This window comes from Syngnathoides biaculeatus, chromosome 2 (genome assembly GCF_019802595.1).
Source record: "Syngnathoides biaculeatus isolate LvHL_M chromosome 2, ASM1980259v1, whole genome shotgun sequence".
NCBI lineage: Eukaryota > Metazoa > Chordata > Actinopteri > Syngnathiformes > Syngnathidae > Syngnathoides > Syngnathoides biaculeatus.
In genome coordinates, this window is record NC_084641.1 from 25859872 (window position 1) to 25882294 (window position 22423).

Consider the following 22423-nt stretch of genomic DNA (forward strand, 5'->3'; position numbering starts at 1 on the left):
GTGCAGTCAGAATACATTGAGTTCGATCGGCCCAATGTTAGTGAGGGACAGAAATTTAGGGCAGATTGCCAGTGTCGTCAAAAACTTACTTTGAAATCCGCACCCGGAAGCACGGTATCGCATCCTCGGTATTGCCTCCCGCGTCTTGACGGCGGTGCTCGGAGCCGGAGAGGGTCAGGGGGGGGGGGTAGGGGGGAGGAGGAGGAGGAGGAGGAGGAGGAGGAGATGCAAGGGAGTGGAGCAAGACGACTCCAGGAGGAGAAACGCAGGGTGACCGATTCAGCGGCGGCACCACCGGCGGACATCCAGCCCCACCAATGGTCCTCCGCCCGGGACGCTCCCAACGACGACTTCGCCGAATCGGCTCGTCCGCCGCGGTCGCGGCGATGATCACGGTGAGCCCCCGCGTTTCGCTCTCGAGTCAAGCTCGTCGTTCGGATTGACATTTGGAATGCATGTCACACACGCGCGCGCCTTTTGCGTCCTCGAAGCCGCCCGGCGACTCTCCGCCAAAGTGGAGTGAATGACATAGCTGGAGGCCGCCATTCTGCCGCTGCCCGTTCGGCGGAGGAGGAGGAGGAGACGCGGCCGGTGCACGTTTCGCCACTCGGCCGCTGATCGAAACGCGATGCATCCGCGTTCCGGCCGCGTTTCTCCTCCACAGAAACGACGCGCGGTCGCAGACTGCATCCGAGCGCCTCGCGTCCAAAAGCCTTCAGCGGCCAATGACCGCTAGTGCGGCTTTGCGGACGATCGAGAACACGACTGCGATCGCCGACTGATGCTGAGGAATGCGCGCGCCTGCTGTCAATAAAACCGTCGCGCAAACAGCTGATGCGCTTGCGTCGAAATGGCTGCGAGCGGCGTGTCCGCGGAGGTCCGCTGGACGAACGGCCCCCGCCGCGCTTGTCACACGGGCCAGGCTGTTATGTAACGAGGAGCCTCCGCCGTTTGAATGCGGTCCCGGACACGCGGCCTGCGCGTGGCCTCCCCCCCCTTCCACTTCCGTCACATCGTTCGGCCTGTGCGACCGGAATCGAACCTTCATTTCGCGTGAAGATGGAGATGCGCAGTGGATCGGGCATCACGTCGAAATGTGACGAATGACCATGTTGGCGCGTGTAGAGCGCCAAAGGAGCGGGCGGCAGTCCGGTTTAAAAAAACAAAAAACAAAAATGGCCCCTGTAGGAATATTAACCTCCGCCCCCCACCCGAGCGACCTCATCGACGCGAGTAGGTCCACGCCGGTTGACCTTGTGCAGGGGAGAGACGGAGCCGGGGTTGATGGAAGGGAGGAGGGCGGGGGGGGGGGTGGGGGTGTCTCCTTGAATTTGGTCGGTGGAGGAGGAGGAGGAAGAGGAAGGCTTGGACGTGCCAGAGAAAGCGCAGGCAGGCAAGACGTAGCCGAGGAAATGCTATTTTTGCTTCATCAACACAGCATGCTCGACCCCCCCCCCCACCCCCAGAATGCAGGTTTGCAGGCCTGATGTCAGCCAGCCAGGTGCTAAGAGGACAGATGCTTTTATACGGCAGTGCAAAGTGGTCTCGCTGCAGAGCGGCGACGACGCACGTCCCAAAACATCCATCCGTACGCTTTCTTTGCTGCTTATCCTCACGAGGGTCGCAGGGAGCGCCGGAGCCTATCCCGGCTGTCAACGGGCAGGAGGCGGGGTACAGCCAATCGCAGGGCAGATCGAGACAAACAGCTGCACTCACAATCTTAATCTTGCTTGTTTTTGGGACATGGGAGGAAACCGGAGTGCCCGGAAGAAACCCACGCAGGGACAGGGAGAACATGCAAACTCCACATAGGCGGGATCAAACCTGGATCCTCAGAACTGTGAGGCCAACACTTTACCAGATGATTCACCAAAAGCACATGGCACATGTTAGTCTCTACATGCCTTGCGATTGGCTGGCAACCAGTTCAGGGCGTACCCCGCCTCCTGCCCGTTGACAGCTGGGATAAGCTCCAGCACTCCCCACGACCCTCGTGAGGATAAGCGGCAAAGAAAATGGATGAATGGATGGATTATATAGGAGTTCAAAATATGAACAGATTAAAAAAACCTTGAATGATCACAGTCCTGGATGAACCTGTCATGAACATACGGTCCGGGGCTGGACCCAAATGCAGGACTCCCAGACGAGGGCATGATGTTAGCCGTAGTTTTATTCATTGCTGAGGTCATACACGGTAGAAGCAGTCCGATAAGGCAGAGCTACAGAAACACGAGGCTAGGCAGGATCCAAAGGACATCCAGCAAGGTCTGATGACTCAGAGACAAACTGGGATACATGACCTTGGACTTGACTATGAAACATAAACTAGGACAGGACAAAACTGTGGTGGCACAGAAACGCTGTGACGAGGATAGCTGGGATAGGCTCCAGCTGCCACTGTGACCCTTGTGAGGATAAGCGGCAAAGAAAATGGATGGATGATTCCACCGCTTTTGGAGATATTTATATTTTTTTTGCCGCGGTTTTGTATCAGTATCCAGCGACTGCACTTTATGCAGCTGTAGGATATGCCGAAATGTCTTCTTTGCAACTGATAATTGCTCAAATTTTAAATCTCATAAGGCCATATCATATTGCTAACGAGTTTTGTTTTGCGTGTACGAAGTGTCGATGGAGATGCGCAGTCAAAGTCGACATGATTGGTCGTTGAGGTACTATCAACGGCATTCGCAGTCGAGGGGCGGCATCGGCACACTGGAGGTTTTTGTCATTTTGAGGACGTGCCGCGGGCCCCTCCGATCCGGCTCTGCCGTGGTGAATATTATCCACGCCGACAAAATTCATCCTGACAGAGTCCTGTTGGCCCAAGTAGCATTTATCTGTATTTATGACTCCTCCTTGATCATCAGTTGCGATAATCAGCTACAAGTGCAAAGTACGGTGGTGCTCTTGGAGTGCACGACCGAAAGGCGTGTCGTCTTTTTTGCGAGGGGTCGCAACGCTTTGCTTTATCTCAAACGGACCGAATCGCTCGTCTGTCCTGAGTCATCCCGAGGGATTTTTTTCCTCAAATGTAACTTAACCCCCCCCCCCCCCAAAAAAAAAAATGCCTCTGCTTCTCCGGGAAATACTTCATATTGATTTATCCCTCCTCAAATTATTTGTTGTATCATCCGTCCATCTGTTTTCTTTGCCGCTTATCCTCACGAGGGTCGCGGGGAGCGCTGGAGCCCATCCCAGCTGTCAACGGGCAAGGAGGCGGGGCGCACCCTGAACTGGTTGCCAGCCGATCGCAGGCCACGTCGAGAGAGACAAATCACACCTAGGGGCAATTTAGAGTATCCAATTAATGTTGCGTGTTTTTGGGACGTGAGAGGAATCCGGAGCGGCCGGAGAAAACCCGCACAGGCACGGGGAGAACATGTAAACCCCACACAGGCGAGGGCGGGATTGAACCCGAGTCCTCAGAACTGTGAAGCCAACGCTTTACCAACTGATCCACCGTGCCGCCTTGTTGTATCAAATTTGATCAATTAAAAAAAAAAAAAATGCTACATCCATCCATGCGCCATTTTCTTTGCCGCTTATCCTCACAAGGGTGGTGGGGAGTGCTAGAGTCTATCCCAGCTGTCAAAAGGCAGGACGCCAGGGCACATAGAGACATACAACACCCAACTCACAATCTCACCTATGGGCAATTGAGAGTGTCCAATCAACGTTGCGTGTTTTCGGGACGTGGGAGGAAACCGGAGCGCCCGGAGAAGACCCACGCAGGCACGGGGAGTACATGCAAACTCCACACAGGCGGGGCCGGGATCGAACCTGGGTCCTTAGAACTGCGAGGCCGACGCTCTTACCTGCTGACCCACCGTGCCGCCGCTATCTAATCTTTTCAAAATCCATTATGTTATTGATGATTCCGTCCACTAATAGAACCCCCCCCCCCACCAATACTCATTTACAAGGGCTGAAGTTTTCTCCTTTAACTGCGTACTTTGGTACCGTGTTTGTAGTATAAATGCAGCGTGCAAAATGTGAATGAATAGAAATACTTCTTACCTACTACGATGTATTGTTTTTATTTAATTGATGTCAAATTCGAGTGCACTTGAATTTTATTAGATCATTTCTAGTACAATGACGAACCTTGAAACTTAATTAATTGTATGGAATTGGATATTTCATTTTAAAACGCATTGCAAAATCAATTTGTATTTGATAACTGTGTGTTAACACTTGTTTGCTGAAGTAAATTTAAGAGCGACACTATCTTCTTTTCCTTTCGGCTTGTCCCGTTAGGGGTGGCCACAGCGTGTCATCTTAGACGAACGTATATTTGTCTGGCACAGTTTTTACGCCGGATGCCCTCCCTGACGCAACCCCTCTGCAGTTTAAGCTTACTGCACCCGGTATTTCCCAGGCCGTCTCCCCTCCAAGTACTAACCAGGGCCAAACCCGCTTCGCTTCCGAGATCTGACGAGATCGGGCGTTCCCGGGGTGGCGTGGCCGGAAGCCCCAAGACTAACGTAATACTAATGCTATCCAGTATGTACTACTGAATCCTGGAGGATCTTAGCAAGATCTTAGTTGTTCCCAGAACGGCATTCGTTTGAAAGAAAATGTCCGATGTTGTTCCTGGTATCCTCTGGGGTCATCCTCCCAGCTCGGGGTTTACTGCCCCACTGCGCTGAACACACCACTATTCCCTTCACCATCCACATTTTCTCTAGTTCTTCATTCTTTAGTTGCTATTTCTAGCAATGAGGATTGCTAAATCTATCACAAGTGCTTTCTTGTGCTGTTTGTCTACTATGTCCACTCCTACGTCAGGCTGGTTCGCCACCTCTAGTTTGCCATTCTGGAGCCGAAGACCCACGAGATCTTGGCCTGGTTTGGGTGGTTTCTTCCATCTTGATTCTGGGACCTCCGGTCCGTATTCGTTCCCAGCGCGCAGTAGACTATCTTCTAGCATCTTAAACCCCGTTGTGATGTGCTGCCCTGTCTCTGGGGCTTCTTTGCACAGCCTCCACGTGGGGTCCTGTCTGATGTGGTTAGACCCCAGCCCTGATTGATCTTGTGTTTAGGTCCCGTCCTCGTGCTGCTATGATTAGTGGCTCCGTGCTGTCTTTTAGTCCAAACGTTTCCAGCCACTGGTATGCTTTCCGCACGTCAACCACGTCTTTAATTTGTCGGTGGTGCATACCATGGAGGGGCTTGTCCCTCCATAACAGCTCATCCGGCGCCTTCTTCTCATTTGGTTTCTGTTTCCCGGCGCATTCATTTAGTAGTTCATCCCTGGGAGCCATCTTCTTGATGTATTCTTCGAGGGCTGTTGTTTCCTCCTGGATAGTGTCTGTGACAGTCGCTAGTCCTCAACTACGCCCTTTCCGTTTTCTGTACAGCCTCAGAGTGCTGGAATTGGAGTGGAAACCTCCTCGTTTTCCTGTCTTGACGCCAGTTGCTTGACTCTCTTCCAGTGGCTCGGTTTAATATGGCAGCTGCGTATCTGATTATTTGCAGGGCACAGGATCTTCATACCTGGATCTTAATCTTACCATTCAGCTGAGGATTCAGGATCTGCCTCAACCTCTGTGGCCGTCCTTTGAGGGGATTCCTTGTGGTTTTCAATTTCTCGCTTCTAATGTATTTGTAGCGGTTCACCCTCACGGAGTTCTACCCCTTCGGTTGTGATGATCCTCCCAATTTGTCCGCACTTACCTAGCCCGCATGAAATTCCAATGTCATCACTGGGTATCGTTTTGAGGTGGATCAGGGTGGGAGGGAGTCAATGTCACACTCATTCTTGGCATACAGCTCGGAGGTGCTTGATCATTGTTCGGCTTCTGAACCAACACCCGGAACCACACTTGGTTATAATCTAACCCAGGGCGTTCAGATCTATGGAGAAGTGCGGCGGGGCCAGAGCATCTCCTTGGAATAGCCCAAATTTGATTTTTGATGCTTTGAATTGGTCTCCGCTCTTGTCTTCCACAGCCTCATTGAGTTATTAATGATTGATGCTCTCGCGGTCTGGTTGGTCTTACACAGTTCCAAGCGCTCTACTATCCGTGTGTGTGGCATCAAGTTCTCGGCTTTGTGGTAGTCATTTTAGGCAGTGGACAGGTTGGCATTTCTGGTTTTACAGTCTTGGGGAATCGTCTTGTCGACTTGTTGCTGGTGTTTGGCTCCCGTGGTGTTCATACCAATGCCTTTCTGTGCTCTGCTCGTGTATTGATCCACATGCTTGCTCATTTTAGCCACTATGATGCCTGATAAGAATGTCCATGTGGCGTTGAGGCAGGTTGTAGCCCAGTAGCTTGATGGTGCTGTTCCCTTCTGGGTGTTCTTCATGATGAGGACTGTCCGACCTTGGTATTGCGTGATACCTTCTCCCAGATATTCTTCCAGTGTTGCTCTGTCTCAGCCACGGGTGGGTCTGTGGCAGTCTGAGTATACGTTAGCTGTGTTTTTGGAGAATGCCATGTTAACTCTCCTGGTCTCTACCTCTCTCGTCTACCAGTTGGGTAGCTAAGGCTGTAAGTCTTTGTTTGGAAGTCTCAAGTGCCTCAGCTGTGGACATCTTGTTGGACTGTATTATTGGGGCTCTTCTTTCTCGAGATTCACGTTTGCTTTGCTCTCTTTGGAGTTCTAGGTTCTGTCTGGTTCCTCTTATTTTTGCCTCGAGCCCTCTTTTCTATGTACTATAAGCGGTGCTTGCTCTTTCTTGTTGTTTATCTTGCAACCAAGCATCTGTAGGATAACTGACGGGATTACCGTAATTCTCAGCCAACAGAGCGCACCTGGTTATAAGCCTCACCCAGTACATTTGTAAAGGAAATACCATTTGGTACATACATACGCCGCGGCTGTGTAAAAACCGCAAGTGCCCACATTGAAACACGAGATATTTACAAAGACGGTACGCAGAGAGTTTAACGCTAGCGCTGTGCTAACAGGGCCGGTTAAAAAAAACATACCGGTAAAAATCACTGAGACACGCTAGCGCAGCGCTAACAGGGCCAGGTAAAAGTCACTTCCTCGGCACATATGTTCCACCGATCTCAGTCTTACCTTTTCCGCTCACTTGCCCCCTTGCGGCCGTTAGAAAAAAAATGCACAAACTCGCCGCAACACCGCAGAAACCGCAGGGATGGAAGCGTGTGGAAAAATGTCGCGGCTTATAAGCCAGGAAACTACGGTAATCACAACTACTTTGATCGGTCTTGTAATCACGATCATTCCTCATGTTTCGGGAAAAATCTTTATTTTTATTGCACTGCTTTTTCAAGGATCTCGTTTCATGTGCGTCCCGCATTCTAGGCACACAAAAAAGACGAGGGATGCAAAAAGTATTGTCGACGTGCGGCCCATGACGCACAACATTGCTTATCTATTTTTTTCCCCCTGTGTTTTAAATGTTTTTCATCTTTGTATTCAAATAGTTTTAACCACGCAAAGCATGTTGGCCTACCTTGAGTGTGAAATGCGCTGTATAAATAAATTTGCTTTGCTTCCCTTCATATGTGTTTAAGGCTAGAATGAAGCGGTCTGCCCATCACGGTTTCAGGGTCGAAATCGCCGCATTGGAAATCATTTGAAATTTGCAAATGAAGTTTATGGCGGAGACGGTCGGCAGCAGCATATACGACGCAACGCGCTTGGTGTTCGATTTGAGAACCGGCGAGGCAGCGGCGCGTACCCATTGGTTGTAACGGTGACCTTTGTTTTCGCTGAGTATGACGCCGCATTGCAGGAGCCGAGAGACGACGGGGAGGTCAACGTCGCGGAAATAGATGAGCTTAACCATAGACTAATTTACTAAAATATTGTTCGCACTCCGGAATGTCTCTTAATCATCAATGTGTGTTTTTAAAAAAAAAAAAAAAAAAAAACATATAAGGACAATATAACGGAACCATACAGTGTGCTTTTTGCTAAGTGGACTCACTGTTTGACATATGGCCAATCGATTGCTCTGTAAGTGGCAAAACCTGAAGTCACGGAGGTGAAAAACGTGCCAAAAAAATCTGTCCAAAGAGGAATTAGGGCAGGGGTGTCAAACCCATTTTTCTCACGGGCCACATTGTTGTCCCGGTTTCCCTCAGAGGGCCGTTATGACTGTGGAACAAAAATATGTAATCATATTTACATAATTTGTGAACTAGTTTTGGAATCACAAAATCGAGGGTAATGTGCTTTTTCAACGATTCATGTTTGGTGACACAAAAGTAATTGTAATACTTCAACTTTATCATTTACGATATATGACAATTTGAAATTTTGGTACAGATTTTTACAAGAATCACAGAAATGGACACTTTAGATTTGGCTTTGCGGGCCACATTAAATAATGTGGCAGGCCAGATCTGGTCCACGGGCCTTGAGTTTGACACCCATGAATTAGAGTAAAATTGATCATCGTCATGTACCCAAATTGAGTGGGGTCTTGGTGGTGTCTCTCCTGAGGTTTTTTCCTTTTCGTCCGAGCAAATGGAACACTTCCAAAACTTGTAGTAGTAAAAAGAATATTTGTCTTGGTCCTACTCAGCGGGTCTAAGTTCATAAATGCACAGCCATGAAGCTAATATATTATGTCCCAAAAAAAAACCCGCTAAAATGATAACCGTTTGGGTAAAGATGCAGAAAAGCTGTTTATGCTTTAAAAAAAAAAATCACGCCCTATCTTTTATGCTCAATATGAACTCAAGAAAAAGAAACTTGTATATTAAAAGGCCTCCAATTTAGTTGTACATGATTAAGTGAACGATCTTATTTTCTATTTTGGAATCAAAATTGCTCATTATCCAATCAAAAATATAGTTTATCCAAATAATTAATTGTTTGATAGAATTTTCAGTAAGATACTCAAGTACTGAAGTCCTGAAGTATAATACGCACCCCCAAAGTTGACAAAAAAAAAAAAAAAATCAGGAAAACCTTTCTACCAATGTACAATGCGCACCACCAATGTGCTACTACCTGTATGCTAAAAATATTGGGAATTATCTGTACTTGTATTATGTTGGGTTTGTACTTGTATTGTTTTTTTAAAAAAAAACCTGTCTATACGACATTCATTATTAATAATAATAATCGTGCATGTGCTGATGTAGCGGTAATAAAATCTCAGGACAGGGCACAGGACACACTTGTCCTGGTCCCTGCAATAGTCAGAACAGAACCAACTAAAATCAATAAATTAACAGTTTGACAAACAATTTTTGCGTTCAAATAATTGTGCATAGTGCAGTTTATCGTCTACATTCCACATCCTTGGCCAAGACTTCAAAAGAAGCAATCTGACTCATCTCCAATCTGAAAAAGATCCATCGTAGCTCCCTTTGGTGCATCACCGTCGAACTCATCATGGATGACTTGGCCCACTTCCGCTGCCTCCTGCATCGCATCATGAACATCCCATCTTGCTCCCACGGCACGTCGTCCTCTGTGCCGTCCATGCCGTTTGTGAGGAAACATCTTTTGAATCTCAAGAGTTTTGATTCCGCAGCGCGGCCTCTCACCCTCCGTTCGGCTCCAGGCTGTAGCAACTTTCAATATGGCGTCAGGTGGCTATCGAAACAACGTGAGCTCAAACTACGTAGAAACGAGCAGAGTATTTCAATTGTGTGCGCGCTCCTGGTTTTTTTTTTTTCCATTTTTTATGTGCCCATGACGCTTGTACTACGTAGTTTGAGCTCACGTTTGTTTTGATGTCCACATGAAGCCATTGAGGCGAGCTATCGTTGTTCCGGACTGGGGCGCTACTCCCGGGTTGGCCCGAGTGACGACACATTTCTTTTAAAAGCTGCTGCACAGCTAGCTCGGCTGTAGTTAGCACAATACTACTTTCTTCATTTTCTCCTTTCTTTGCACCACATCTAGTCACTCCTTTATTTAATGCCCTTATGTGTGTGTGTTCATTTTTAAGCACTTTTATTGACATTTAAGATGTTTTATATTATGCCTGGACGGCTTGTTAGCTTAGTTAACCCTGCTGGCTCCGACTTTCTATGAAGACACATTTCTTTTAAAAGCGGCTGCACAGCTAGCCGTTGTAGTCGACATTTTTTTTTGCCCAAGTTTAAGTTAAAACGAACTCACGGGCAGTCGTTTCTGATCTTTGGTGCCGTAGCAACAAGCATTCTATGCTAACGATCGTAAAACGCAAGCTCCCCGAGGAGGTCAAAGAGCTCAGGTTGGGGGCGCACATTACCGTAATAAATATAAATGTGTAACTTAAGACATTTTAACCACTCTGTGTACCTGTACATGACTATACAATGTGATTGTATTTTTTTATTTTTCGTCCGCACCTGAATATAATGCGCTCTATTCACATTTTGAAAATATTTTGGGAAAAATTTGCGTATTACTTTCGAGAAATGACAGTACTGAAATATTCAATAGGTGCAGCCCTACATCCAAATCCTCCCTTATATTGTACACAATATGTATTATATTGAAAGTTAACTATTTATTATGTTCGCGAGCCTGCAACCCATGTTGCTAGCGTGCTGCGCCGCTAAACAGCTCATTCTGGTTTGTTTGACGGTTGCAGCATCCTTTAAAACAGAAGTCACGAGTTCAAGGTCCGCGCCCGGTCCCAGAAGCAGTCCCAAATTGACCCACGCCATAGCCAAAAAAAAAAAAGATAGGCCATGATTATGATACCAGATGCTTCTATTTTAAGCAGAGCGACATATTTCAGGCTCTACGGTTGTAATGAATTATACTGACCAATCACGCGGGTTCTGCCACCCTTTCATCCAATCGAATGTGCATCGCAGGCGGTGATTATTGTAATCACTAAGTGTACACAGACCAGACAGAGGCAAGCGGAGAGAGTGAGCGAGGGCTGTAAGTTGAGTCAAAGACGGAGAAAAATCAGAAAATGACAGACAAAGGAGGGCAAAACTTGAAATGAAGTTAAAAGTGCACATAGGTGTAATGCTATTATGAACCAAAAAACCTCCATCTATCCTTTTTCTACATCGCTTACTTTCACGAAGGACCCGCATATGCTGGAGCTTATCCCTTCCTGTCGTCGGGCAGGAGGTGGGGTACACCCTGAACTGGTCGCCAGCCAATCGCAGCTCACATCTAAACAAACGGCAATTTGCACTCATATTCCTCCTCATGGACAATTTAGTCTTCAATTAATCTATCTTTTTTTTTTTGGGGGGGTGGGGGGGGGGGGTGAAAGGAAACCAGAGTTCTCAGAGAGAACCCAGGCAGGAACATGCAAACATAGGCAAGGCCGGATTTGAACCCAGGTCCTCATAACTGTGAGGTTGTTGTGGTAACCAGTCGCCCACTGTGCGTTGGTTCTCTGGCGATCCCGATAACATGCATGGTAGGTTACTTGAAGACTCTAAATTGCCCGTAGGTGTTGATGTGAGTGTGAGTGGTTGTTTGGTTCTATGTGCTCTGCAACTGGCTGGCACTCCTGCACGAAGACAGCTGGAATGGGCTCCAGCACTCCTGCGACCCTTGTGAGGATAGGCGTCTCAGAAAGTAGATCGACGGATGGATCTTTGAGACTCGGTGTCATGGTAACTGACTGGTTTAACTAGTTAACTGGTTAGGGTGCCTCGTCTGATTTTCTCAGCCCCTCAATTGATTTATTTCTCAGATGTAATCACAGATCTTGAATGTTTGAGTAACTCTCGTTGTCTGTACGTGTTTGAATTTCTCCTCTAGACCCAGAAAATACCGGGGAGATCGGCCTGACAGCAGAGAACGTTCTCAGAAACCTGTCTGCTTCGATCACTGTCTCTGGCATTGACATCTGGAGCTTCGGAGCACACATTTGGACCCCGTCCAGTCGCTTAGAGTGCGCAGTCCTGCAGCGTGGCTCCGAGAACCCACTCACTTCTTCCGACTTCGTATAAATGAGTGAACCGGCTACTTGGGAAAGGGCGGGGACATGTACCAGAACCCCAACAGGTAAGAATCAAAAGCAATCCCGTGTCATCTAAAATTGTGCCTGTTATTCTGCGACCCATTTGTCTCTCTGTGGTCACACAGAATGTCCTGGTTCAGTGGTTTCCTAGTCGCCAGAGTGGATGACCGTAAGACTGCGTGGGGGGAGCGCAATGGCAAGAAGTCCAAACGAAGGGGAGGTTCATCTCTCTGCAACCCACGTTACATGAGCTGTCTGCGGGATCCAGATGCTATGGAGCCTCCCTCGAGCGCCCCCCTCCACCAGCACCACCGTGGAGGGATGGCGGAGGCCATGGGAGGGGCTGGCAACTTTGGTGCCCGTTGCGGATGGCAGGAGGACCACTACGGCAAAAGGGGCAGGCCCCACAGGGAAGGCGTGGGGCTGAAATCGGTGGACTTGGACTTTGAGGATGGTGATCTGAAGGGCAGGAAAGGCGGGTGTAACGGAGGAAGCGGCGACACGGGAGACGACAATGGTGCGGCCGGCGTGGTGACGGCTGCGGACTGTTGGCTCAGGGTGGTGCGGGTATTCCAATCGAAAAAGTTCCAGTCCCGCAAACTGGAACGCCTATACCAGCGATACTTCTTCAGACTCAACCAGAGCTCTCTGACCATGCTGATGGGGGTCCTCGTGATTGTGTGCGGCATCATGCTGACCTTCCACTGTGTCCACGCACCTCCCCACGTGGCCTACTCGTCCACCTTGTCCGTGGCAATGGCGCTTTTCATGGCTCTTATGGTGGTGTGCAATCGAAACGGCTTCCATCAGGACTACATGTGGATGGTCAGTTACCTGGTCATCGGCGTCTTGGTGTCGGTCCAAGTGTTTGGGGTGCTCATGGTGGCACCCCGGAGTGCTTCGGAGGGAATCTGGTGGTCAGTGTTTTTCATTTACATCATCTACACCCTCCTGCCTGTGAGGATGAGGGCGGCGGTGCTCAGCGGAGCCGTCCTGTCCATCATACACGTGGTCACCACCTGGCAGATCAACCAGGAAGACAAATTCCTTTGGAAACAGGTAAGGAAAGCTTGACGACCGACGGGTTACGCTGCTCTCGTTGCTCGTCATGCTTAGCGCATGGCCAACAGTAGCCTTTACACGATCAGGATTTGGGTCGATTACCCATCACCCATCAACGCGTTTAAAAAAAAAATATATATATCCGATCACTGACTCAATCACAAGATGGAGCAAAGCGTCCATTTTAATCACTTGAGATGGAAAGCTTCAATCAAAGAATTAATTGATGGTAATGATAATCGTCGATAATTCCACCAAATATGCATCAGGACAAGTAGTGAAATGGGCACCCCAATTAATATCAATTACCATTTACACCTTAAATGCTGCATTTTTGATTTTGAGGTTCTGCGGCTCGCTAAGGAGCACGTTTGGGGGAAAAGGAAATACAAAACCGCATTTTGTAATTGGGTTTTGCATTTCTCATATTGTATCTTGCTATTTTCAAAGAACACGTAACATTTGGTGATTGACTTGCGAGCTAAAGTTTCGGATTTGCGGTGCGCTAAAGACTTTTTTCACACAGATCTAGTTTGCAGAAGATTTCTGGGAGATGAGACTTAGTGTTCATTTGTTAGCAAATATGGTTTCTGGCCCCGGGATGATCCACAATGTTTATTAGACAATTACTAAAGTCTATGCTGTGAGTTTCAAGGTGTATGTTTGTAGTCTTGGTTTACAAAAATTGACGACCCATGTCCTAGCTAGCTTACTAGCTGAATAGAGATTTTCAAAGTCACACATTGAACGGGGAAATTACATTGTGTTAGCACCTAGCGGTTAACGATTCATTCATTTTTATCGACGTGTCAGTTTTTATCCTTACGATCCAACGGGCTCAATCTGTGCTTGGCAAAGTCGCCTTCAGAATGAAAATATACCGATTTAAATCGCTTGTATCATTATTAAGAAATGACACGTTGGGTTTACGCATACCAGACTTTCCTTGGAGATGTGTATGTGCTTTATTAAAAAAAAACAAAAGTCTTTTAATTCACTTTACTTAACTCTTGAGTTAGGAGGCTGTAGTTAGCACAATACTACTTTCTTCGTTTTTTTTCCTTTCTACGCACCACATCTAGTCACTCCTTTATTTAATGGCCTTTGTGGTTGGACGAGACGTGTGTGAGTGTGTGTTCATTTTAAAAATTTTTTATTGACATTTAAGATGTTTTGTCTATGTGTGGACGGCTTGCTAGCTTAGTTAACCTTGCCAGCTCCGACTTTGTGGCAGCAAAAGGGGAGAACGAGCGACAACATCAGTTACTGGATGGTGTTTCCAATGCTCATGAGATTTTCCTTTCTGCGCTTCTGGACATAGACTACCACGCAAAAACTACGGCAACCCCACTAGGCCAGACTCTCTCTACGTCATTTGCGGTGCCTCCAACACCTAACTACGGCAAACCCACCAGGACAAACCTTGTACAGTATGTCGTTATGAGGGCTCCGAGCAACCATCTAAAGAGCCAGGTCGTTTCCTGACCCCCGATCGAAAACATCGCTTTTGAATTTGACCCTTTCATTGAACAGAACATGACAATACAATCTATGTATGTCTATTTAAATGTCACCTCAGCGTTCATGATTGCTCGAACGGACGCTGTCGTAAAACGTCTCCCGCGTTTGTCACCGCGTCACATCCGCGAGCTGACATGTACTGTGCGGTTCTGGTCTTACAGTGTGCTGTTTGTGCGTCACGCCAAGGGCCCGGGGGGCCCGCTGAAGGTCAGCGGGCCGAGCGAGGCTGCCTCGGCCGGACGGCCCTTGCGTACGCTGTACGACGGCGGCGGAGTACTATGATATTAAGCAGGGTCACTCGGGTCTCTGCGCCGAGACACAAGAGACGCTTTGTGCATTTCCCCAAAGGGTCGGGCCATGGCGGGGAGGACGAGACCAGTGTGTGTCTCTTGTTATTCAGCATTTTAATCTGATGCTCTGCGTTTGATAAGATTTTTGGTGGAAATATAGGAAGTGGAATGAGGCTTAACTGTAATGTTCCGGCGCAATTAAAATGGAGGTAAGCCATGTGAAGCGCGTTCATGGGAACTCTGTAATTAGAGTACACATCCAGCACAGAGTATGCAGTCGTGCAATCCATCAGCCGCTTCAACAATGTTTGCCTTTGTTAAGAGAATGAACGCTGCACGATAACTGCGGCTCCGCCACGCTGAGCGTATTCCTGCCCGTGTACTACGAGGCGCAGTTTTACGGTGTCATTAATCACGCTATTTCCTCTTTCTCCACTCTGTCATTAACCCCGCTGGGTTTCTGTCAGCGGCGATGGCTGCAGATACAGTAAGTGCGGGTCCTCATTTTTCATTTTTGCTTTCTTCAGTTGACAACAAAAGGGTACAAGGAAAGGGCGAGCCGTGTAAATGGTGGTTGTGGTCAATGTTCCCATAATTTTTGACGTGTCTGAGCAAACACGCTTAGCCCGCGAGCGCTCCCTTTGACCACCGTGAGCAACATCAGACGTGCGCACTGTGGTCCCGTCGGTGTCATCCATTAACGTTACATGGCTCATTAAAAGGTTCATATTACATTCCCATCAGAATATTTTTAAAGGGGAAATCCAGTGCTTGCATTAACAGTGTATCCAATAGGTCACGAGGCCTTTAGCCTAGCTTTCAGGCCGCAGAGGTCTTTAGCCGAGCTTCGGTGGTGGCGGAGGCCTTTAGCCTAGCTTAGGTGTCTGGGGCTAATGGCCTCCGCCGCCTGGAAGCTCGGCTCATGGCCCTCCGCCGCCCGCTTCATCAGCCCCGGACGCCGAAGCTAGGCTAAAGGCCTCCGCCGCCACCGAAACTTGGCTAAAGGCCTCCCCGGACATTGAAGCTCGGCTGGCGGCCCGCCGCCGGAGCTCATGGCCCGGCTTCGGTGGTGGCGGAGGCCTTTAGCCTAGCTTTGGCGTCCAGGGCTAATGGCCTCCGCTGCCTGGAACCCCAGCTCATGGCCGCCCCCGGAGCTCGCTCGTCAGACTCTGCGTCCGAAGAACCATCTGCAGCTTCCGGCCCTATGTTTACACACTTATGTCGCGCGTAAGCCTCCGAGTAGTCAGACTCAGCATCATTCCGCCCAAAGAACCATCCGAATATTCAACATTAATTACAGCCTCAGGTTCAAATCTGGATGGAAGTATTCCTCTGTCTTCCCCATCAACCGATACTGCTATTTCTTAATTAGATGTAATCGAGCGTTTGGAACCCTACGTAACACGTCAAATCCGCCCACGTAGATCTCACAAAAATGGCAGCGCCCCTGAAAGTTCGTAATTGTCGATAAAAATCTTCTCAAAACACTTTTAAATGAGAGCAGATTTCACATCACATTGTCAACATAGGGTACATATTACATGACCTATTGGATACACTGTTAATGCAAGCACTGGATTTCCCCTTTAAGAACAATTTTGTGTTTTTGCAAATTTACACTGAAAATGACAAAAAAACAAAAAAATACATTACAATACAAATACATAGCAAGCAAACTATTTACTATAAATGTGAAATGTCGCTTCCAACTTTGTTTCATTTATTTATTTATTTATTTTTTTAATCCCGCATTGATATACCCCGTCTGTTTTTCTTGGTGTAAAACTCAATAATTGCTTACAGGATATCCTCCGTAATGCATGTTGAAAGGTGAATGGTGCTCCCAAACAGTTTTAGGGTTAGTAATAAGTTGCCCTCCAAAATTTGAAATACAGAAATAGTTTTTTGGGCACTGTATCATCTGTGCTTTCATCCTTGATCAGGCTGTGCCAAGGTGGAATTTTAACATTGTACACCATCTCATCCTGTTCTTTCTACTTTGGCTTTAGACCAGACCTTTTTTTTTACTCAAAAAAGAGAAAATCTCGTCCAGTCTCACCACTTTTTCTTCTGTTATTCACATACCCCGGTGTTTGTAATTATGAGTGTACCCCTTTAAAATGGAGGGGGGGGGGGTGTCAGGTAAATTAGGAAGTAGAGTGTGTGTGGCCTGGTGTAGCCCAGCAGCAGCTCTTTGTGAGAGGCAGTGTGGTGCCGTGTTTAACATAAAAGGTTGTAGTTCACTGCGCTGGATCTGTTTTCCTCTGCGCTGAGAGTGTGCGACAAGTGCGCAAATGCGCAGTTGCACAGCTTAGAGGGAACGTTGATTGTGGTGGTTCCGACTGGGGCCACTCAGTTGCGGTTCGACTCACATTACAGCAAATGAAGCATGTAAACATAGTCCAGTATACTGTAAATAGATAATGGGAAAAGCTTGGATCATTTCTGATAATGTCAGAATTTCAGTAGATGAATAAAATTTTGCTTGGGGTGCGTAGGGTTTTTACGTAATTGTTTCATATTCATAACTAAGAGTGGGATTTCACAGAAATGTTGATTGTAGTTATGACTTTAGTACTGTTTTAATGTAAGTCTATGAAAACTGTGGCATGTTCTGCCTTACGAATAATTTTGGGCAGAACTCCAACAGAACAAAACTAAGGCTTATCCTCACAAGGGTCGTGGGGAGTGCTGGAGCCTATCCCAGCTGTCAACGGGCAGGAGGCGGGGTACACCCTGAACTGGTTGCCAGCCAATCGCAGGGCACGTAGAGACAGACAACAGTCGTACTCACAATCTCACCTAGGGGCAATTTAGAGTGTCCAATTAATGTTGCATGTTTTTTGGAATGTGGGAGGAAACCGGCGTGCCTGGAGAACATGCAAACTCCACACAGGCGGGGCCGGCATCGAACCCGGGTCCTCAGAACTGTGAGGCCAATGCTTTACCAGCTGATCTACCGTGCTGTAAAAATAATATTTTAAAAAATAAAGAAGAAAACATTCTTAATCTTAATAAAGGATCATGATTGAACAGCAGGCGGTTCACACGGACTGACTGTTTGGTCTCAAGACACGAGAGGGGCTGCAGGAGTTTTTATGACATTAACAGTTTTTTTTTTATTTATTATTTTTTTAGAATGATCATTTTAAAACATTATTATTCTGATTATTATTACTGTGGCGGCACGGTTGCTCAGCTGGAAAACCGTTGGCCTCACAGTTCTGAGGACCCGATTTCAATCCTAGCCCTCCATGTGTGGAGTTTGCAAGTTCTCCCCGTGTCTACGTGGGTTTTCTCCGGGCACTCGGGTTTCCTCCCACATCCGAAAAACCTGCAACATTAATTGGACACTCTAAATTGCCCCTAGGTGTGCTTGTGAGTGCGGCAGTTTGTCTCTATGTGCCCTGCGATTGGCTGGCAACCAGTATCGGGTGTACCCCGCCTCCTGCCCGTCGACAGCTGGGAGAGGCTCCAGCACTCCCGTGACCCTTGTGAGGATAAGCGGCGAAGAAAATGTGATGGATGGAATATTACTGGGTTGCATCTTTGTTGCGCGCTACAGATGAAGTTGAATGTAATTCAGGAATCCCTGACATAAAAACACATTTTGACAGAGTGAGTGGAATAAAAAGACATAAATTGGATTTGAAGGCTTCATTGCTTCAAATAATAACTTGTCACGACATTTTATGCAGATTAGACAGGTTACACTTGGAAGTCAACTTGTAAATTAGCATTAAACCTGAAACTCAAGTAGGACTGTAGATTTTATCTCTTAAATTAAGCCTTTTTTTTTTTTTAAAGGTTTTTCTCTCTTATGATTTGGCTTTCTTCCATTTTCAAAGCTCTCCAAACCATTTTTTTTTTTCAAGCTTGTGGGGTTCCATTTTTCCTGTATCATGCGATCAAGGTGAAAATTTTGACAGAAGCACAGACGGATGCAGCTGGTTTTTTTTTTCGAAAAATAAAACGAGACCGAGACGATCCATCTGATCAAGCCTCGGCGGTGGCCCCTCCGTACCCGGGTACCGGGACGTGACCCTGACCCAGCCAGGCCGCCCCTGCAGATTTGCCGTCATTGGACTCTATTTTTTTCTTGCTTACTTGTCACAAAAGTGGAGCAAGAAATAAACACAACACAATAAATACAATACAATAACAGAACACTTTGGTAGCGCATGGTCACAAGTATTCTTAGTAAGGTTCAATGGCTGGAACATCTGAAAAAAGAAAAACTGTTTACTTTGGCTCAAGTCCAGTATGTTACTTTGGCTGTATCCAACCCTTCTCATCCCAAAAAAAAAAGATGGGATAGGGTCATGTTTACCACTGTTACATTCAATAAATGTTTGAGAACTGAGGGAAATGAATTGTTGAACCCTTGTAGGGGGAATTCTTTCCCATTCTTGCTTGATGTACAGCTTCACCTGTTCAACGGTCTGGGGTCTCCATTGTCATATTTTATGCTTCATAAGGAATGCGGGGGCGGCACGGTGTCTCAGCTGGAAAGCGTTGGCCTTGTAGTTCTGAGGTCCTGGGTTGAATCCTGGACCTTCCAAAGCAAGTTATTTTTTTTTAGAACATCGCGATTTTGCATCGCCAGCTCTCGGCTTCTGCAAACTGTGGGTAGACTCGGGAAGCATCGGATCGTATCCGGAAGTGTCTCCTGTTCTTCGGTTTTGTGGCAGACTTTGAGATTAGCGATGCAACAAAATCTTTGTGTATATTCAGCTGTGTTGAGGTTCTCAGACAACACCACACACGACGACCAAAACTTTTAATTGCCTGATCCTGGACCCACCTGTGTGGAGTTTGCATGTTCTCCCCGTGCCTGCGTGGGTTTCCTCCGCTATTCCAAAAAAAAAAAAAAAAAAGCAACATTAATTGGACACTTTAAATTGCCCTTTGGTGAGATTGTGAGTGCGGCTGTTTGTCTCAATGTGCCCTGTGATTGTGTGGCAACCAGTTCAGGGTCTACCCCGCCTCGTTGCCCGTCGACAGCTGGCATAGGCTCCGGCACTCCCCGTGACCCTCGTGAGGATAAAAAAAACGGATGGATGGATGACATAGGAGTTCAAAACATGAACGGATTGAAAAACCTTGAATGATCACAGTCCTGGAACGTTCCTCGCCTTATCTTCGGTACAAGACGGCTGTTGGAGACCCGGTTTTTAGATTTATGACTGCTGGTATTTCTTTTGACTCGTGTTTGGCTCTTAAAATAGAACTTCCGTAATTCCTGTAAACACAGTCGAACCCATTTGACGGTAAATTGCTATCAGCCTTGTTTGACTTGTGGTTTTTTTTCCTTTGAAGCTGTATGTCTTGTTGTTTCCTGCACAAAGTACACTATCGTGGAGTTTGAACGACTTAGTTAATCGTGCCGGGGGGGTGGGCTTTGAAAACATACCTAACATCTCGGCGAAACCTTCAACAGGTTGCCACGGTGATCCGGTGAATGCTATCCGGTTAGCGTGTGGCTTCGTTCTGCCAGCTTTTATCCGGCAGGACCTCACAGCTGGAACAATTTCACTGGAGGAGTGCAGTCCTCAAAAAAACGCCCAACCGGCCACACACGAACAAGCGCGCACACAACCTTGGCGAACATCACGGTTACATGTTTAGAGATATGATTTGCGACGACGATTGTTATAGAGAATTTGAGGATCGTACCGAATTAGTTGTTTGGAGAGATTAGTGAGTGATGTGAAAATCGCACGAGACAATTTAAATTCAGTTGGATGGTGGATGGGGACAGAACCCAAAACGAATACTTCAGGGACCAAAAACTCTGGCTTGAGGAAGTTACCAAGCAAGGCACGCAAGCCAAATATGTATTGATCTCCGAAGAGGTTGTCTCATGCGTGTTTCGATCTTTTAAGAGGATATCTCGGGCTTCAACCACTGGAAATAATTCCGCTTTTTTTATTCGAAGCTCAAGAACCGCTGACTTGAAATGTCCGCTCTTAAAGTAATTGTACCTCTCGCTCTGAGTAACAGAGAAAGTACGCAGTCAGGTCATGTTTAATAAGGACGTGGAAGCTCAGTTCCAATAGTCAATAAAATTCCCGGTGACTTGTTTTGTTTAATAAGCGGCTCATTTCCTCCACCCTTATGTTTTTTGCTTTGTGCCCAGAAACAATGGCTGCTTTGTCGTGATGAAAGGCCTTCTCAGGGGTCAAAGACTGCTTCGTATAAGCGAGCAAACAAACAAACAAAAGAAAAAAAATGAAGCCACTGCCGTTTCTGCTAAGTGTTCCGTCACATGGGTCCCGTCTTATCAGAGCTTTTACCGGAGCAGCAGGCGAGTCGCTCTATTGCCTGTTTTTCCTCTGCCCGCACGTGGGCCAGTCCACAAAACGATCTCAGGTGAAGGCGCTTTTTACATGGGGTGCGTTTCATCCTGAGACTCGGGATGTTAAAAACCTGATATTTTCATTCGTGTGGAATTGATACTAAAAAAAAAAAAAAAAACATTTTAAAATTAGAAATCCGCTTATGTTGCGAATCGAGCTCGGACCGGCCACCACCTGTAAAGCTTCAATCACTATTCGCGTTAATGGTAACAAAATAATAGTAAATCACAATTGGATTATTACTCCTCGTACAGTAATTCCAAAATCAAGAGATGTAATTTAGTCACTCACATTTGAAAAATGCACAAGTGTGGTCAGTCATGCTCCGCAGATATAAAGTTACGGGCGTGGTCCACCGGTCATGCCCGCAGATATAAACCTGCGGGTGTGTGTTCTGTTTGTAATTGATTGTAGCCCTTTAAGAGCGGAGGGGGGTGGTGTCAAGAATCTGGTTTACTGCGCTGGATTGGTTTTCATGTGCGGTGAGAGTGTGAAACAAGTGCGCGATTGCTCAAGACTACACAAAATAAGCAACGGATTTCAATATCCTGGCAAATTTTAATTCCGTGATTTTTTTTTTTTTTTTTTTGTGCTCGACTGTGCAGTTTTGCAAATGCGATGGTGCGCGGGCGCGTACGCGTCCCCTCAAACCCATCAAATCACAGTGAGTGGTAATTGTTCGTACAATTATTTGAAAAATATCCATAGCCTCATGGTTAATGCTACGTATGTCTCCATCGGATCCAAAAGATTGCTTGAGATCGCGTGACACATTTTGAGACGTTGAACGTACACGCGCTTCGGTAGCGCTGTAAACTCGTCAAGGGGCGGGGCTAGCCCCTGTGACCGGTGTGACGGTCTGAGCGCTGCCAGTGCTGAAAAGTCTCATGATTAACACACATGCGTGTATATTTTGTAAACTTACGGCCAGGTTAGGGTGAGGTTTAGGATAGGGGAACTATGAGACCGGGAGATTTCCCACTAAGCGTCTGCTACGTACCCAGAGTTCCCCTGTTAGTAACGCATGCGCATTCATCACAAGGAGACTTTCCAGCACGGGGGAGCGCTCAGACCGTCGCACCGGTCATGCCGCTCCTCCTTATTGGACACTTGGATTCCCGATAGATGATCTTCTCAAAGGAGACGGCTCCGCCATCCATGTGATCAGCTAATACGTATTATTTCAAACTACAATACAACAATAATATTGTATTGTGAGTCCCACGTGTACTTGCCAAGATCCTGCAATGGATTATATTTTTGCAGCAAAATGTAAAGAATTTAAAAGAAACTTGCACTCGGTTTAAAAGGCCAAATACAAAACA

The 22423-nt window shown here is 47.0% G+C and overlaps 1 protein-coding gene and 1 pseudogene across 1 annotated transcript in view; one reads left to right on the forward strand and one right to left on the reverse strand.

Moving 5' to 3' along the window:
* The first annotated feature begins 244 nt into the window (after positions 1-244).
* Positions 245-22423, forward strand: part of LOC133513104 (adenylate cyclase type 6-like) — a 66439-nt gene continuing 44260 nt past the window's right edge. Inside the window, exons 1-3 of the mRNA XM_061843490.1 lie at positions 245-395; positions 11665-11910; positions 11992-12925. Of these exons, the coding sequence (XP_061699474.1) occupies positions 11891-11910; positions 11992-12925 (954 nt within the window). The 5' untranslated portion in view covers positions 245-395; positions 11665-11890. The remainder of the gene's footprint in view (positions 396-11664; positions 11911-11991; positions 12926-22423) is intronic.
* Positions 4359-4478, reverse strand: LOC133497388 (5S ribosomal RNA; annotated as a pseudogene).